At 37.4% G+C, this 19272-nt stretch overlaps 1 protein-coding gene across 8 annotated transcripts in view; it reads left to right on the top strand.

The window, feature by feature from the left end:
* LOC148821874 (double-stranded RNA-specific editase 1-like) overlaps window positions 1–19272 on the top strand; it is a 169001-nt gene that overhangs the window by 110866 nt on the left and 38863 nt on the right. For 7 of the 8 annotated variants that reach the window (XM_088929959.1, XM_088929955.1, XM_088929961.1 and 4 more), the window contains one exon: window positions 11057–11083. In XM_088929959.1, the coding sequence (XP_088786085.1) occupies window positions 11074–11083 (10 nt within the window). In that variant the 5' untranslated portion in view covers window positions 11057–11073. Of the gene's footprint in view, window positions 1–11056; window positions 11084–16729; window positions 16754–19272 lie in introns of all 8 variants that reach the window. The other variant, XM_088929963.1, reaches the window with a different exon arrangement.

Here is a 19272-nt window from a genome sequence, read left to right as displayed (position 1 = left end):
ATAAGAAGGCCTCCGCCATATGAAGTGTAAATTGTGTTGTACTTTGTTTTTAAACCTTTTAAAAACAACTTTTCTAATTAAAAGAAATTAAACTTTCAAAATGAAAAAAATAAGATACATTAAGATACAGCGCTGCAGGAAAGATGGGAAAATGGCACATCTAGATAACTACTCTACCCGACCAAGCTTGTGCTGTGTCCCATGATTATTTTGTTCAAGCAGTGAATTCCTGTTTCACCTGCAGGATTCTTGCTGATGGTTTCGGGTGATACTGCAATCTCAGTGCTATCAGGAGCTGCCTGAAATTCTGCCGATAAACAAACCATCCACAGATCTGCAGCCAAACAGTGATGCTCCTCACTGGCAAGAACTCTTATCTCATTTTGACCTTTCAAGGAAAAGTTATCTTCTCTTTTCTGCCCCTGTAGCTCAAAGCTGTCTGTCAATATTACCACAAAAGTTGGTAATCCTGAATCTTTGGGGTGTGAAATTCAAGAAAACACATATATTTTTTTTTTATTTCTTGGCAAGAACTTTTTATTTTCTCCTTACCCTCTGATATCAGTATGCTTGCACTCTTTTGGAGTTTGGAATTATGCGATAGTCATCTTTTATGACTGCCACAGTCAGTGGTGCGAGGCCAATTGGAGGCAAATGAGAATTGAAGCAAGCAATCTTCTTGGTTACTTGGTCAGCCCATAGATCTGTGCTGTAAACAATCTTTTGGTAATGCTGAAGAGCTTTATTTTATCCCTATTTGTTTTCCTCTACTTAATAATTATACTTGGTGCCCCAAGTTCATAATTATTTATACTCCATAATTGTTGTAAAATGCTTCATTTTGCAACTTCCATTAATACGAAATACAAATGGTCTGAATCAATATGCCATTTAATTGAAATTGTTTCAACATATCTGACTTTTTCTGGAATAAAGCAGAAAAAAATAGCATGATACAGAAGATCAAGGATATCGGAATACAATTTGATTTAGTATTGAAAAAGAATAAATTACTCAGAAAAGAAAGATCATTTCAGCATAGAGATGAGCTATTTTACATAAAACATCATAATTTTTTACATTTCCTCATATTTGAGTACTAATAGAAAACATCACAGTTCTCTATCACAAACAAATCAGGAAATCATATATGAGTGTTAGCTCTTTGTAGAAATTAAATTGCAGTCCAACATTCTTCTTTTACTTTCTCATAATAACATAATTATTCATAATAAGGGCTGTTTTCATTATGTAATTTACAAAAATATCAAACTGATATTCCTTCATGCAACTGATTAATTACACAGTTAACACAGTTAACAACTGTTAACAAAATTAAAACATCTGTGGTTATTTTTATGAATTGCTGCTCTTAAAAGCCAAGTGCTCTTTTCTGACCAGTAAAGAAATAGCACTTTGATTACATGGTATTACTAAAAAAGAAAAAAAATGAAGATGCATGCTGCATTTCTCTATTTCAATCTCTCAGGATCTGATAAATTCAAAGCTTCAGAAGAAAATCCACAACATAGCTGACTCATGACTCTTTAGGGGAATGGATAATGTTTTGAAATAAGAGCCGAGAACTTGAGATGAAATTTCATCCCATGTATTAGTGGTGGCCAGGCTTGTTTGTTTGTATTAAGCACCACGATTATATTGCCCTTTCCTGCTGCTGGTTGTTACAGCACAGGGTGGCAGTCTGTTTTCACAAGGGGCCTTGTCGTTTGCCTGCCAGCTCAGTTCATGGTATAAATAGCTTGTAGCTGATTGGGAAGCTGGCATGATATGGATGAAGAGTTCATAAGCAGTTTGTCTCTTGCAGTTTCCCAGAACTAACAGGCCAGAAGTGGTGCCATTTTCAGAAAAAAATGTGAAATGGATTTCTGCCAGTTAGGTTTTTTGCCAGGGATTCTGTACTATGGCATAGGGATGTAGGCTTCTGGCATTCTTACCGTGAAATCTCAAGTTGAAGATGTTAGCAAGAGGATGAACTGAAGACCATAACCTTGAACATCCATCAGCACATAGCAGCAGGATGTCTTCCAAGTAACACAGCGCAAGCCGTCACGTGTCAGTTGCTACAAAGCTCATTCTAAGAGTCAAAAGCAATGGTACACTCTATAGTAAAACAGGCTTTCAGATGTGTGCTCGAAATCCTCAAGTTTCTCTAGGTATTATGTGTTCCACTTTTGAAATGAAGCTGCAATAGAATTTAAGATACTTGGCAGAACTTCATCCTGTTAGTGTATGACAGTGAAAACAATTATGTTTTAAGTATGTTTTAAGTATGCCCACTTGAATTGTTTGCTTTACTTCATATACAGTCACCTCCACAATTTTTGGCACCCTTAATAAAGATGAATAATTAATACTGTATAAAATAAACATCACGGATAATGAGCTGCATTTCATGTTAAAAAATATGGAACAAAATATATATTCTAATGCAAATGCAATTATTGGCATCCCTTTAAAACAAAATTAAATCTGCATTAACATTCTACTTTTGTATGTTCATTTTAGTCTTAAGGCACTGTATCGTGGTTGTCCCTGGCTTCCTGTTTCACTAGGGTTAAAAAATGAGGTGACAGATGAGATCCCCTTGTCATCCCTTAGCATGGGGAAAGGCCAACAACTCACAAATGAAAAGTGACAAAAATAGTTGTTGACCTTCTTAAATCAGGCAAGGGGGAAAACAATAACAAAAAAAAAACTGTATTGTACCACTATTAGGGCAATAATTTAGTTTAAAACTAGAACAGTGGTAACTTGCCTAGTACAGGACAAAAGTGTGTCTTGCCCACACACTCAATGAGAAGAATAGTTCGAGAGTCAAAGAAAAATCCAGGAGCCACAGTAGGAGAATTATAGAACTTGGTACCAGAACATTTTGAGGAGTATTAGACATTGTGTAATGGAAATCCAAGTCCATTAATACTGGTACACAGATTCAGTTAATCCAGATTTATTTGCTGGTAAGTCAGCAAGTAGGGCTCTTCAAAGGGTTATGTGGTAAAAGCCACCAGTCTTTGGCTCCGGTTTAAATCCAGGATGTGCCTCTTGCACTGTTCTTGGCCAGGAGTCTCAAGTGACAACGTCAGATTGTCTAAGGATCTCCTGCACAGGGTAGTATTGATCCTGGCCGCCTCGCACTGCAATGTAACAATACCTCTGTGGCTGGTAGAAGATGCATCGGCGGGTGTCATGGCTGTCCTCCAGCTGGCAAGTAAGCTTGCCAGTGTATTTTGATTTATTTCCAGTTTAACAGACAAAATGACTTGCCGATTGAGTGGCTCATTTTGAGTTTTGTTGACTAGTACATTTAAAAAGAAACATTTTTCACACAAATAACCTTCTGAATATTGACACTGTCAACTGGCTGTTTTCCGGTAATTTTATAGGATGAATACTGTGATGTTACTTTGCTTTGCGTTTTTGTCATCCTATCACACCCCTCCATGCTTTGCTTACCTTTTTAGTGGATTTTACTTGATTTTCTGCACCTTAAACTACAGTACTTGCGCTCGTACCAGGTTTCAGTACAGATTTGGGATTGGGGAAAATGGCCTGGAGAAAAACATCTCGACAGCGGAAGAATGTCAAAATGCTTGTTTTTTTCCCGTTTAGTTGACCGTGGTAGCAGACTCTGGGGTGGGGTCAAGGGGATTGAGAATTAGGATATAGTTTCTCAAGATTTGTTAGTTCCGCAGGTAGAGAGGGTATTTGCCACTGAAGGACAGCCCTTAAAAGCAAACAGAGCAACACAAAGCTTGTGTTTTCACCGGCTGTCTGTTGGAGATACCTGTATGAAGATGCCTTCACTTACCTTCCAAAGCTGTCTGTAACTGTGTAAGGTGGCCACTTATGCTGCCTTTGGCTGGAGGTTAGTGAGTGGAATTTATACGGCCTTTATGTGGTCAGAGAGGCACACTGGGACTGCATCATAAATTAGAGCTGTCATAAAGATTTTACAGGTCTTGCTGAAAATGGGAAAAGGGATGGCAGGCACCAAACATCCTTGAAGAGCGAAGTAAATGATTTTTATTAGTTGTGCTGCAGTGGCATTGATGACCTACATTGGAGGCTCCTGCCACTTGCACAAAAGTTTGAATTCATTTTTTTTCTTCTAGACTCAGCAAGGAGTAGGTGATCTCCAAGGGAGTTTACTTTCGGGGAAAGGCACAAGGAAGTGTTTTGGTGATGGACTTAGTTTTTATCTTTTTTGATTGAATGAGTGTGCGGGGTACCCTGGTCCAAAGTCTCTCTGGCAAACACTGTGTGAATGACATTGGAGTTTATCGCCTAAAGGTATGCCACTGAACTATGGAGACAAAGGTGGCTAGGGATGCCATTTAATGTTCCCTCACTGCATATAGTATAGGCACTCTAGCATATGACTACATGTGTAGAAGGTTTGTGGACATTGATGTCATTAGAAAAATTTCTCCAGAATGGCGGACATAAATGGGAGGTAAGCCTGTCCGTTCACATTCTCCAGAAATGCGGAGAGATTCCTGATGATGGTAAAAGCAGACTAATTAGGCTTGGGGTCATCCTAAACTTTGTCTTTTACGGAAGCATATTGCTGCCATCAAGGAAAAAAAGAAGTACCTTCGAGGTGTCATATTTTGCTATATCATAATTTCGAGATAATTTTCTTGTCGTTACGAGATAACTCAGGAATTTCTTTCCTTGATGGCAGCAATGCGCTTCTTCCATTGGTGATATTAAAACACCGATATGTAATGTATGGCCATACAGTACATCCATTTTCTAATCGATTTATCCAAAACACGGTCGCAGGGAGTGCAGAGCCTGTCCTGGCTCTCCATGGGTGCAAGGCAGTATACACCTTGGATGTGACACCAGTCCATCACAGGAGACACACAGACAAACACAAACTGACACCAGGGCCAATTTTCCCAGACGCCAGTTACCCTACCAGTACAGTATGTCTTTAGCCTGTGGGAGGAAACCTGAGTGAACACGGGGAGAACATACAAACTACACATACTGTACAGTAGACAGCACCCCAGGTCCAGAATGGAACCCAGATCCACAGTCCTGTGAGGCAGCAATGCTGACCACTGTGCCACCGTGCTAGAAGAATGAACAGGTTCCAGGAAACCTGGGGACCTGGAGGAGTCCCATGTAAACATGGGGGAGAACTCATACTGCACACAGATAAACCCCAGATCTGGAATTGAACCCATGGCCCCAGCATTGCAACGCAGCAATGCTAACCACTGTGCCACCCACCTAATGCATACAATCTGACATAATGTTACAGTATGTAATGATGAAAAAATGAACTGTTTTTTTCAGCTGTGGTCATCTCCCATTCCAGGCAAGAAAACATTGTAACATATGGGGAAAACTATAAAGGAAACCCACCCTTTGGAACCATGCAGAATGAAATCTCATATTCATGAACGTTTGAGAATGGAGACCAATGAATGGCATTGTATCCTGTGTCTGTAAGAACGGTCAGAGTTGTGGTTATGAATGAGTCATTGTCAATGTAAATTTATCTCGGGTTTGTCTGAATTTAGAGCAATATGTAATGTAAAACATAATTTTCATTAAGTCCTCAAATATTTGTAAATGCTTTGTTAAGGGTAGCTTTTCTGCATTAGGTGGATTAAGCTATTGTCTTGCTTATGAGTTTTTAGCAGTAGAATATTACCTCAATATATACATTATGTGTTACATGTATGAATACTTAAAGGAACATAAATTGGTATCTAAAATCTAACCTGTACATGAAATAATTCACTGTTCTATTTTGTTATTGCAAAGATCCACTGCAAAGAGTATTCTGTAAGTGAAGCCTGTTTTAATTTGTGGAGGCTGTTGTGCACTGTGGATATTTTTTAAAGGCTGGGTAAAAACAGCCCTGATCAAGATGCAGTGCAACATTTACGAAATTCTAGTGTTATTTTGTAAATACGAAACATACTGAATGTTTTTTTTTACAGCAAAGTATTTAAATGTCTTAAATTAGCTAACTTTCCCAATATATCACTCAGTAAAGTGCATTATAAGAAGTCAGTGTTACAGAATTCTTAGAGCAAATGATTTTCTTTTTCATTGCCTCTTTTATGTACTTGGTTAAAGACTATACATTGTGCAGTTGTGTGCTTGTAAAATTAAAACTGAATTCAGAAAAAAATGTATGAGATGTGCATGATACTGCATTGTACCAGTTAGCACTTCTTTCTTTTTTCACGCTGTTGGCTGACTAATAGTTAAATTTCAGTGTCCTAGTTGTAATTCTGCTGATGGATTCTGCTGTCATATGTATAAGATTTATGCCACATGGGAATGGTTTTTAGGTGCTTTACAGTCACAAGGGAGGAGACTGGTGGAGAGAGTGACCTCCTATGTCACACAGTTTGTTAAAATGTTATTTATTTTGTCCTTTTGCTTCTAGGGAAGAGATATACCAGATGTTTTAGGTGTTGGATCATTGATATTGTAACGCATACAGCTGCCTTTGCAGGTTGTTAGAGCTGGCTTACCAGTGCGGTGACGTCACCGCCCTTCCCTGTGAATAGCATGGACCGGTCACCGGATGAGAGAAAGATTTCCCTTTAACTCAACTGGCTGGGTCCCTGTTGAGTGACACCAGAGGCCTGAGTTCAAGTTCGCAGCAGTGGGGGGGCCGACCTGAGGCAGAAGCGGCAAGGGTTCACGTTACCCACGTGAACACGAGAGCGCTACAGTATAATTCTCATTATGGAAGGCTGCGGTATTCCTAGAACATAGTTCCAAATGAAAGTCCCAGCTAGCCTATTAAGTAGGTTGTAGCTAATTAATCCAAGGATCTCATCCAGCAATATATTGGTTTCGTGACGGAAACCAATATATTGTCTGGAGCAACATGGCTGGGGAGCTTGTTCCATACTCCTACAACCCTTTGTGTAAATTAGTACCCGCTGTTCTCGGGTTTAAATGCACATTGACATACTTTTCAGTGTATGACCTCTTGTGTTTCACTGTTGATATTGAAGTTGTCCTCTGGGTTGACTTTGTCAGTGAATTTGAGAATTTTGTATCAGGTTCACTTGTTGTCTTATGTTTTCAAGAGTAACAATGGTTCAGTTTCTTCAGTATGTCCATTTAGGTCATTCCTCTAAGACCTGGAATGTAACTGTTTGCTCTTCTTTTAATTTCATTTGGAAGTTTTTGTTGATCTTTCTAATTTGATACCATCTGCAAAACTAAATTTTTAACTTATACTAAAATGTAAATCACTTCAGTCAGTTTGAACAGTGATCCTAGTTTAGATCCCTGAGATACTCCACTTATTGTCAACCCAGTTTGAGCATTCACTCTTTATCTGTACTTTAAATGTCATGAATGTGCTTCTACTATTCCTTGTGACATAGTCTAGAGTTTTGGTTTTGTTTCAGACCATAACCTGAATGTGTTGGTTGGTATAAGTTGTCTGTTAAGACTGGTATTTACGGGAATGTTGTGGTAATGGGCATATTATAGAACTGCAGCTATATTATGAAGGAGGCGTAATACTGAATACCATTACACTGCTAAATTTAACAGGTTTGTGGTGCTTGCTAAACAACCCAGCCTTGGACACATGGCCCTCTGTAGTAGAGCACACTAACGTGAATGTTATTCTTTGGAGTGTTTTGGTGTTTCCAGCAAAAGAGGTTTATTTGTATCATTGGATCCGGTTAATCCAGCACTTGAAACTTTGATTGTTTGAACTACTGTGATAGATTGTTGTTCTATCCAGGGCTTACTGACCAAACAGTGCAACCCTTGCTTGATGAGATAAACACTGGCTTCCCCATGACCCTGTATTGGATAAAGTGGTTAGAAAATGAATGGGTGGATGGAGACACTCAGTAAATGACTTTATTGTTCAGTCATGCTGACATTTCATTGCTCTTGCTAGAGGGAAATGAATACAAATATACAAATTATGTTTGTCTAAACTGTTAAGAGGGTAGACTTTATAATATTGTTAAAGTAAAAAAAAATCATTTTCAGTAATCTGGTATCACAGCTTTACTAAAAATTCATTTACTGTGAAAATACTTTGCCTTAATTATTTTGACCCAGCAGACACTGTTGGAATTTTTGCTTTTCAGTCATGGTAAGCAGTAAGGGTCACTGAGCTCCTCTTAATTTTACAACCTTGTTATCCATTTGCATTTCCCTCATAGAGGTGATGTTTGCAGTCGCTATGAGATTATATTTTGTATTTGACAAGAACAGTAATAAAAGACCACATTGAACATGAGAACTAGTGTTGCAAGAAAGCTTTTAAGTATTAACATTCATAAAGATGTTTACCCCCAGGCAGTATTGCTAAGTGAAATTGTGCTTTCACAACAATTTCAAGACTATTTCTCACTTCCTGGGCATTGTCCTGTTTGTTGTTTTCCTTAAATCTTTTTTTTCATAACGAGGCCCCAAAGGTCTGTACATAAAAACTGCAACAAAAAAATAAAGGAGTAGAAAAAAATCTAATATAAATCTTGGCTTTGAAGACAGACAAGTTTCCTGTATCAAAAATTCAAACTTCAGAATACACAGTAACTGTATAAAAACAGTGATATAAACATGGGATAGTTAAGAAAGGGATTTTTAAGTAAACTCTGGACCCATCTGTAATACAGTAAAGAGGACAACAATTATACATTAGCATTAGATCAGGATTTGTTTATTGTTTTTTACTGTTGTTCATGATGTTGCAAACATGAGGTTCAAAAGAGAGATTAGGGTCAAAGATAGCCCAAAGATTTTTCATTTTAAAACAACACTTGAATTGTGTATAGCCATGATAAAACAGATTGAGTTACTTAGAAAATGTGGTGGCCCCAATAACATAACCTCAGTTTTGTCAGCTTTGTCACAATTGAACTGCAGAAAGTTTGTTGCGTCAGTAATTGATATTGGATATACAGTCATTTTTATCTGAGATAGTTACGTCAATGCCTAATTTAGTATGTAAAAATCATCTAGTTTTCTTCAGCATAAAGACTGGATTTCACACCATGACATCTGAGAATTTGGCTGAGGGGAAGTATATATGTGTAAAATTGAACTGGTCCCAGTCTAGACTCCTGGGGGACACCTGAGGAAATCGTTCCAATGACAGACCTAATCTCCAATTCCCCTGATAAAAATGAGATAAGGATAAGATCTGAACCAGCTTAAAGCAGTGCCAGAAATTCTGAACACTCTTTCCTAACCAAGTAAGAAGAATCCTATAATAGACAGGTTGAAGCTCCTGTAGTACTAAAATAAACAGAGCCCCAGACCCACAGGCCATTAGAATGTCATTCAAGATTTTTGCAAAGGCAGTTGCAGTACTTAATATATTGTAGGCCAGATTGAAAAAAAGGTTCATTAAATTTCTTGTTAGAGGACTGGTCAACTGCTATGATGAATTACACTCCAGACTTTAAGCCAAAAGGGCAGATAGGCAATATGAGATAGGCAATGATTACAATAAATATATGGCACATTTGTTCACTCTTTCTGTATTTTAGTCTGCATCACTACTTCTGTAAAAAGAAAGGCCTTTTACAAAGCCTTTCCTGTAAAAGATGGATTTACCTCCTATTGGTACTCAAAAGTAATGTAAAGCACATGTTACAGGAATTCCTTTAGGACTGGAAAAAAAGGGCAGATGTTTTCAAATTAAAAGGGCAAAGGTAACCCATAGGTGTCAGCATTCATTTCCACTGCATTGTGGCCCATCAGTTTTAATCAGAGAGGCTGACAGCCAGTCTCTTGTACTGGGACCCATTTCTTATTAACAGCTCTTTGCCCACACATCTCCAAACATGTAAAACATTAAGAATCATTACAGGGACCTAGGCACCGTACAAAATTATTAACAGTGAGGGGCTCTGAAGCGTTATGCTTCCCTTAACTTCTGGCTCAGCCTCATTTTGATACTTTAATGTCAGAAAGGTTCAACATTCAGGGAGGTCTTCTACCAAGTGGATGATAAGGCTCTTAAAATATATCTGACGTTATCTTTTGATTTATCTGATGTACGTACATATTGATGACTGGAATACTATTTAGGGTGTAGACCTGCTCTCCGCTCTGTACCTTTTGGATAGGCTTTGTGTCGAATAGATTTTTACTAGGAGTAAATGACTTTGTAATAAATAATAATAAATCAGGAAAAGCTATGACATGTTTTATTTCTAAGGCACTGAGCTTTAGATAGTCATTCTATTTCTCCAGCTGAAAACACCATAAGATAGGATTAATAATTTCATGGCTTCAGTCTTCTTACACACTGTTCTGTGTAATTGCCCAAATGTTTAACTTAACTGTACATTTTCTTTCCTTTACAGGTTCTTTCTTCATAATGCCATTTCAAAGCTTTTATAACTATAGTGTTTTACAAAACCGGTTAAAGTTTTCAGGGTTTAAAAGATTTCTGTAAATGTCGTATTAAGAATGCAAGATTAAAAAAACTCAGTTATACCGTAATATTTGTTTGTGTTTGCCAACTCTTGTACATTTTTTTTTAGGATATACAGTACATTGCTGTCTTGTTAGAATGTGAATGTGTTAGTTTAATTTCTTAGATGCGTGCATTTTTCTGTTGTAGATCATTGAGGAATAAGTGCATGTTTATTTTTTCAGTATGTTAAAGATAACTGGAACTAAGAAAAGAAAAGGGATGAAATAAATCCCTTTTAGGGATGAAATTAGGGAGTACATTAATATCAGGGACCATGTATGAAAGCCATTAATTGAGCTGTGTTTAATCAATAAATATTGATGTCCTTGTTTTAAATTATTTTTTATATTGAACAATATAGCAATCTGTATAGAAGTTCTTCTATAACCTCTTATTAGATTGCATCTTAATCAAGTGCTAACACTGCTGGTATTTTTTACTATCATTCCACCAGTATTCTGAAACAGTCACTTATAAATAAATTAAATGAAACAGCTCTAAATATTTAAAGAAATGCTCAACGTACAGTAAGTCAATGTTAGGTCGTAGATACGGAGGTCTGAAATCTTTTGAATCTTTTTTTTCTTTTCTTAGGTGTCAACGGCAAAGCAATGACAGAAGGTATGTATGTATAAAATAATACCCATTTTAAATGTTTAAGATTCATCTTTTAAGACATTTCATGGCTAGGTACTGTATATGACCTACAACACAAGAAATTGACTGTTTTCACATTTCATTTTTTATGTATTTAAGCTAAATTGGTTGGTATTAAAAAAAATAAAGATTCAAGGGTTGTAAAATAAAAATTCAGGAATGGTCTCTTCATTTGTGTATCTTATGCATGTAAGAATATGTATCCACAGGAACCCTTTTTATTCTGTAATTGGCTTTCCTAATGACTTCAGACTCTCCTAATATTTATTTGCAAACCAATTGGACAGTCTGTCCTTCAAAGAGAATTGATAAGACACTGAAAGGAATAAGAAAAAGTCTGAGTTTACTTAACAAGTAGTAAAATTGGAGTCTGATATGCAAATATAATGGCATTTGGTGTTCTATCTGTCCTTGTTTCATTTCACATTTAGTAAAATCAAAGTGATATCAAATATGTAAAATGCATATTTTTTTCTCGCTTCTGGGACTGATTGTGAGCAATTTTATTGGCTGCAGGAATTTTAAGATAGACATCTGATTAGGTAAAAGTGTAAGAAGGGTAAGTGTTATAAGTGTTAGAAGGGTAATAGGTCCTAAGTGCCAGTTGGTAATTTAGATTTTCTTTTGAATGTATTAGTGTTGTGTTGAAGGAAATGCGATGAAGTGGGACACGACAGGCAACCCATTCTGACTTTGGTATAGTATTTGAAAAGGACATAATGTTGGGAAATCGGTTTAAATTTCTGTGACTTTGTGCCCTTCATACCAGGGTATCAGGTATGAATATATGCTCCAAAAACTAGAGTCACTTTTTTCAGAGAAGTAATTAGGTCCCACCTCTCTTCATCAATGGAACAAGACATGGATTGAACCCAAGATCCCGACCGGATCAGTGCCATGCTTATACTGCCTGAGCCACAGAATCCAGTTCAGAACATAAAAAATCAGTCAGGGCTACACTACCTCTAACTTAGAAATTAAGATTGTTTTTGCTGCTACATGTGATTAAGTCACTGTTGACAGGAAAACCTACAAAATGAAGCATGGCTTCAATTGTAATTGGCACTCAGAAGTCATGGAATTCCATGTGAGGGAAAAGAGCTGTTGGGATAGGCTCTGCATTGAATTTAGCCAATCATATGGGACAATTAAGACCAGCTAGAAGGAAAAAAAGATTTCAGTCTGTGTCAAGTGTCCATCCTGGAAGAAGGGAGAGCTCCCATTACTGGTGGATTGAGCTGGTTTACAGGTGTGTAGGACTCAGTGAGGAAGGGATTGAGAAAATACATTTGTGAATTAAGCTGTACTGAGAGACATCACAGATGCTGGACAGGTGAGGTGCATAGTAGTTTATTTGCCAAGCTCAGTGGAGTTGAAGTGTTCTGCCAAGAAACAAGGTTTGCCAGCTGAAACATGGCTTACTGGTAGCATTACCACCTGGAGGAGTGAGGCATCACCCTGCAATGTAGAAGTGTACCTTCTTCCCAGCTGGAAGACTGAGGCACAGGTTGAGTACTAAGTACTCCCTGTGCATTACCCTGTCAGCAGAAAGATGGGCTGCAGTTTAAGGAACACAAGTATTGGTTAGAGAGAGGCATCACTGACCCAACTGGATCAAGTCAGCATGGTTAGTCTTCATTAGTAAAGAGCTGGTGCTTGGTAAAGAGTGAAAGTGAAGACCTGACTTGAAGTTATTATTGAAGTGAACGAGTCACAGGCAATAAACAGCAACAGTAAATAGCAAGTAGTGAAGTGAAGATTAAGAATTGGATGACATAACAATCAAGTTAATCAAGTTGAATACTTCAGAAGAGTTAGAGTGAAGAGTTACTGAGATGTGCGAGTAAAGCCTCATGAAAAACCATATGCAAGGAAGAGAACTGTGCAGTCTTCTCTCAGAAAGGAACAATGAAAAGAACAAAGATCCCGGCGGGGATCCGACAGACAAAGACGGATCACTTAAAGTAAAGTAAAGTGACACACGGGCACGTAGTTTCCACACTGGCTGGAATTAGGCTCGTTAGTGTCAGTGGTTGTCACAGACACCCTTGGATGTAGATGGCACTTACACTAGTCATGCATACTTTCAGATGCTGATCAGTAACTCATCAACATCAATGCTCTGTTTTGTTTTTGTTATCCCCTAAATTAAGCAGATATCACTTAAAACCGGTGTAAAATGTCTTCTCCAGCAGGTGATAAAGATTAAAACTTTATGGAAAAATATGAAATGCATTATGTAGCGTGAACAACTTTGCACTAGATCAGTCTCTAAGGAGGGATTGAAACTGAATCCCTGCAGTCATTTCTATGTGCCGCATTAGCAGAGATAAGTCATTTGGCTGACATTTTCATTTCATTCACTAATTACAGCTCTTATTATCTGGTGTGTGAGAACTAAAGCGGCTGCTTTCTTCCTGCACTCCTCACAGTGTAGTCAGTGGAGCGCTTGCATAGGTCCTCCGATAACATTGTCAGTGTTAATGTTCGGTAGGACAGAGTGAAGTGGCTTAAGGGAGCAGGGTTTTTAGTTTGTGCTGAGTTGAGATTACAAAGGCCGCAGTTCACAGGAGAAAAGGCAAACTTGCTTCTTAGGCAAACAATATGCGGTCAGTTCGGAGTCTATATGAAAATGATATCTATACTGTTCTAAATAATTATACATGAAGAACTCATGTTCATGAAATGGGATTCAGCTTCTTAAAAATTCTAGATATTAATTAATCTTTTGCCACTTCAGAGTAAATACAGTGTACAGTATATATACATTTTGTAGTGATATTTGCCATTTGCTTGCTAATAACAAGAAGCTTTTTAGTCATCCCGTTAAAGCTGCCACAGTTTGTAATTTCAAGCATGTTGGAAGAAAACATTGTATTATTATAATAAGAATCTGCTATGAACCAATCTCCTTTATCACGTAGGCGGTATGTTTAGTTTCACATTGCTTGTTTGAATTAGAATGTCGTTTACCATGTCTTAAAAAGAAATATTACCATGTAGATGTCTTTTAAAAATCACACCTCCTTATTATTGGAATTTGAATTGTAAAGTCCACTGAATATTATGCTTGCTGACAGGGAAAAGGAGGGCAGGAAAAAAAAAGCGCTGCACCGCAATAAAAAAAACTGTATGAAGGGAAAATTGCATCGCTGAGCGCAGGAAAAATATACCCCCGTTGATTTTTGTTGTTGAGAAACGGCTTAGGCAATCGAGCATAAATCCATAGCTTAGCAAGGGGAGCTGGTGCTTGCCGTCGTATTTTTCACTTCAAATGGGCCACTCGGCTGACAGCAAAATAAAAAGATGCAGAGCGATCTTTAAGAACCTGCTTGGAAAATTGATGGGAGGAGTGGGGGAGGTGGCGGCATGCTGTCAGCCGTTCCCTGTCGCTGTCTTGGCAGGTCACTTGTCCTTGCCATGATGTACTTTGAGGGACTGACCATTGCTTCCTCTGCCAGGCATAGATTTTCATGGATTGGTTGCACTGTGGATGATCCAGTACTGTGCAGCTCTGAAAGTAGGAAGGGGAGAGGTTCTTGGCTGTTGATGTCTTTGTAGCTGTTGCAGTATTCACAGTCCTTCCCCTTTAATCCCACACTCCTGGAAAAAACATACAAAGGCAGAAGTTTCGTTTTTTTTTTGTTTCCTGCAGCTTTATCTTCGTAACTTCGCAATTTCTTCGTCAGGAAGGTGTTGCTGACGATAAGCTGCTCGTTGTCAGCTTGACAGCAAAGCCGTGCAAAATAATTTTAAAAAGCTCTTTGCAAACTGATAGGCAAAATTTCCCAGTCAAAAGAATTTGATGCGCCTCCTCACCTATTGATGTGTATGAATTTCAAAGTGTATTTCCTATTATTCTGAATCTTTTCGAGGTGTATTTTGGTTTGTCATGTCCTGTACTCATTAGCAGCTCTGGTGATACCAATTCAAAGTTCAAAGTTCTCCAGTTCCTGTTATTTGTGTTTTCTGTTTGGCTTCCTCAGCTTCTGTGTACTGAGGGTTTCTGTCTATGGTGGTGAAAATGTTAAGGTTGCGTGGAGAATTTACTAATGAAAGCCACACAAATTCTCAGAGGTTGATGCCCTTTTCATAATACCCAGATCACTCATAACAGAATGTACAAAGCATTCCATTATGCTCTGACACATGTTGAGCTAACAACCCAGCTGCCTCAGGCTCTCTATTAGAAAAGAATAATGATAGTCGATAAGGTCAGCAGGCTCACTAGAAACTGGGTTGCTTAATAACTGCTTTCACAGTATAACCAAAGCTTTGCAGTTCATGTTTGTTTCCTTACCAGACTTTAAGTTCACTTGTGTAGATAAACAAATTACTGTGTCCTGTAGCAGCTTTTTTATAGTGATGTTGATGAGGTTGACTTTTGCGACCAAAGGCCTCCTGATTCACTTACAAGAAAGTCAAAGAAAACTCTCTGAAGTTTTTACTTCAGCAGGGAGAGTGGGAAGCTCACTGGGTCTGAGTGGAGTGCTCACAGTGTCCAAGTTAGAAGAAGCAACCACAGTGAGTGAGATGAGTTCTTTACAACCCTCTTTATCAAAGCCCAAGAAAACGATGCCTCTGAAAATGTGTCCTCAAAGGCTTGCAGTGTTAATTATCATTTGTGTTCAGTCCGAAAAAGAGAACTATTAAAGAGCATTTAGAAATCATTTTGTCTAAATATTGTGTTTTTCCATAGGGCAAAATATTCATAACTGACCAAAAAATGACCAGGGTGATCTTTGACATACAGTATCAACATTGCCCTGATTGTATTAACATTTACTTTAAAATTGCAGACTAGGAATTAAATGTCTACTTTTTAGTGCTATATTTTGAAAATCTTTCAGAAGTACTTTATAATTGATTAAATCTTTAATATTAGGGATTGCATTCATCTACAATATGCAATTTAGGTTAATTAGAGTTAAAAGCCTTTATTGTAGGTTTGATGCTTAAAAGATGTGAAGTGAAGCTGGAAGTTTCTTTCTCCCTTGGTATGCTTTTGACATCAGTGACAGGACTGCGTTTTTAGTAATGTCTCATTATCAGAAGCCCAAGAATGTTAGGTGCTAGGAATTTAATGCATGACTAACCACATTTATGTGATAAAAAATTATAGTGTACACATTTCCAAGAGCATGCTTTTAAGCACAGCAGAAGCGTGCAAGTCTGTCCTCTTAGTTAATAAAAAAAGAACAGTGTAACAAGGAATTAAAATGTGAAAAGCAGCTCACTGCAAATTTTTATGAAACTCTAACTTAAATCACTGAGAAAAAAGCACCTCTGTTGAAGAAGGCTGTGACCTGTTTCCAATTACACCATCATTTATTTTCTGTAATTAGATGGCATATAAATCGACAGTTCCCTGATTAACGCTACATGAAATACTGCTTATCACTCCATCAGCAGACAAGTGAACAGCACCTTGGTCCGAGCCCTGGCATAATATGAAAGAGGATGTATGTGTGTGTTAGAGGGAGGGGTAGAGGAAAAGCGAGGTAGGAGTGATGAGAAAATTCTTCTGATGTAATTTAATAGCTGAAACCTGTTATCATGGCAGCTTTGCAGCACTGAGAAATGCTTTCTATTATCTCCTTTCCTTTCAAGCTGACTATCACTGTCTGCAGAACGGTAAGTTTTATGGCACTTTAGTGAAGTGAACATCAATTAGAGATCCATATCGAGGGAAAGGTTGATTTTTTTAAATCAAAAGTTTCACATTTTAAAAGGTTATGGTTTATTTTATATATATATGACATTCCAGGGTCCCTAAATGTACTTAGTCAATCTTTCACTCTGTTCTTCACAACCAAGATTTTATTATTGGAAATACTGCCACTGTGCATACAGTCTATGCCTCTGCAAATAAAAAAAAAGACATTCTTCCAGATTTTCAAAGGCTATCCTGTTTAATTTGAGGTGGTGTTGATAAATTCTAAAACCATTTAGGATTGATGGGGACCCTTATCAATTATAAGCGTGATGCTTTCAACCTCTCACGGACTTTGAAAAAATATACATTTTGAAACTGAATGGTTGATGTCACCACTTTATGCTAGATATTTTTTTTTTCATTTTGACATTTTCTTTAGTTGAGCACATTTTGCACATTCTTTAATATAAAATCACAGTGGCCCTTTGGCCCAGATGTCACCCGTTCAAACTAGGGTCATGTCACTAGCTGACTGTAACTAGTATGTCTCCAGAAGCGGTGTAAATTGTTGCTTAGGTAAGATGGGAATTAAGGTGACCAAGGTCCTTGTGGTCTTCAGTGAGAAATTGATTCTGGCAACATGGAGTTTTACAGTGATCTCAGTGAGAGATGGACTCTTCCCTAATTTGAGTTGGCTCTCCTACAAGAACCGTAGTGCTTACAGCATTATGTGAAAAGACGGGTGGCTTTGACTGGTGAATGAATTAGAGGAACGTGTCTATAGGGTCTCATTCTCTATTTGTGGTACAGGACTCATTGTCAGACTTTTATACATAGCAATTTGAAATTAATAGGAATGTTACAGAAAAGTAATTGAATATTCCAGTTTGATTAGCAGTTTTGGTTAAAATGTTGTGTGCAAATGTGTTTATTTATATATTACAAATTTGTCCTACTCACGTCTTGTTGTAATAAAATCTTATTTTATTACAATAGTTGATTGTAATAGCTGACCTCTTTTTACTGTATCTCATCACTCATACTTTGTGTGAATAAGAATTTTATTTTGTTCACAATTCCACACTCCACATTGTTCAACTTGATAAACTCGTAATGTATTCACCCCCTTGGACTTTTTTACATTTATTTTGTTACAATAAGGAATCATAACATATTTGATTGGGAGATTTTGCTGGGAGTGATCGATAGAAAACAATCTTTAATGTCAACAAACAAAAGAGAAAACTCTTTAATGTCAAAGTGAATAGTACATTCAGCAGATCATCCTAAATTAATTAGGAATACAAAATGGAACTTTACTGTACATGATAATCAAGAACTTTTAATGCTCTTCAGAGTTTTACTGCATGGATTTGTGCTCAGGGGTCAATTTTGAAAACAATGGGCATATTTAAATCATATTCTGTGTCTTAAAAATCTCCGTAGTGGACAATTATAATTTTTCATTTACACTCACTACAGCAGGTTTAGTGAAAAAGTTAATCAATTTCTTAGTCCAAATATAGTTTCAAAATTGGGGCTTCTGCAACACCGTGCTTCAAAGCACACCAAGTAGTAGAGGCGATATTTATCTTTTTTATCACAAGCTACCATGTGCAGTTAAGTTCAAGTTTAGAAACACTCTTAAAATTGAAAAAGGGAAATTTTAAAAGGATTTTGCGACTACTTCAAATTGCTACGCTTTGCATAATCATTTTCCAAATACATCATGAACTTGTACAGATTCAGATTTACCTGAAGAGTGATTGCTTTTCTTAAAGTTCTATTAAACCAGCTGCTTCCATACCAGACAGAGCATCTTTCTTTTGAGGACTTGCGATATCTCTCTGGAACAGATATGAAAATAAAAAGGGAGAAATCCCTTTTACAGAGAAGTCTGTTTTACCTAATTCTCTCTACTGAGAAGCAGAGGGAGCCTGTGCTGTGAAATTTTGTTATTTCTTCTACTGGATTGGCATTAGTCAACAAGTTTATATGTATGTACTTTATATTCAGGTAAAGCTTATCATTAATCACAATATGCATCTAACCATCTGTTGAGTTATTAAAATTTTATTTTCAACATACTATTCAAGAAATTACACATTACAAAATGACAATTGTTTTTCCCCATTCCAGCTGGTATACAGTTTCGTTTTAACTTGATACTGATCTCTTGATTCACTACAACATTATAACTTCTTGAAGCACATATTCCCAAAACTGCAAAAGCTGTTTATTTGTTAAGCAGTGATCACACACGGCTTCTTATGTCAGTATTTACCAAGAAGTGAGATGTTTTACTAATGCAAGGTCCGAATATCCCCTACACGATCTTCTTCTATTTATACAATACTCTGGTACCACCATTGAAGACATCATCTCAGCCAGCCTGGATTACCCAGCTAGTTTCATCCTGTTAAAAGTGAATCTCCTCTTCAACCTGAAACCTTTAACTGCTGTGACCCGTTTCAAGCCTGGAGAGAATGCACTTAAA

This window comes from Atractosteus spatula, chromosome 13 (assembly GCF_055471065.1).
Source record: "Atractosteus spatula isolate fAtrSpa1 chromosome 13, fAtrSpa1.hap1, whole genome shotgun sequence".
In the NCBI taxonomy this organism is placed as follows: domain Eukaryota; kingdom Metazoa; phylum Chordata; class Actinopteri; order Semionotiformes; family Lepisosteidae; genus Atractosteus; species Atractosteus spatula.
This window is presented reverse-complemented; position numbering and strand designations above follow the sequence as displayed.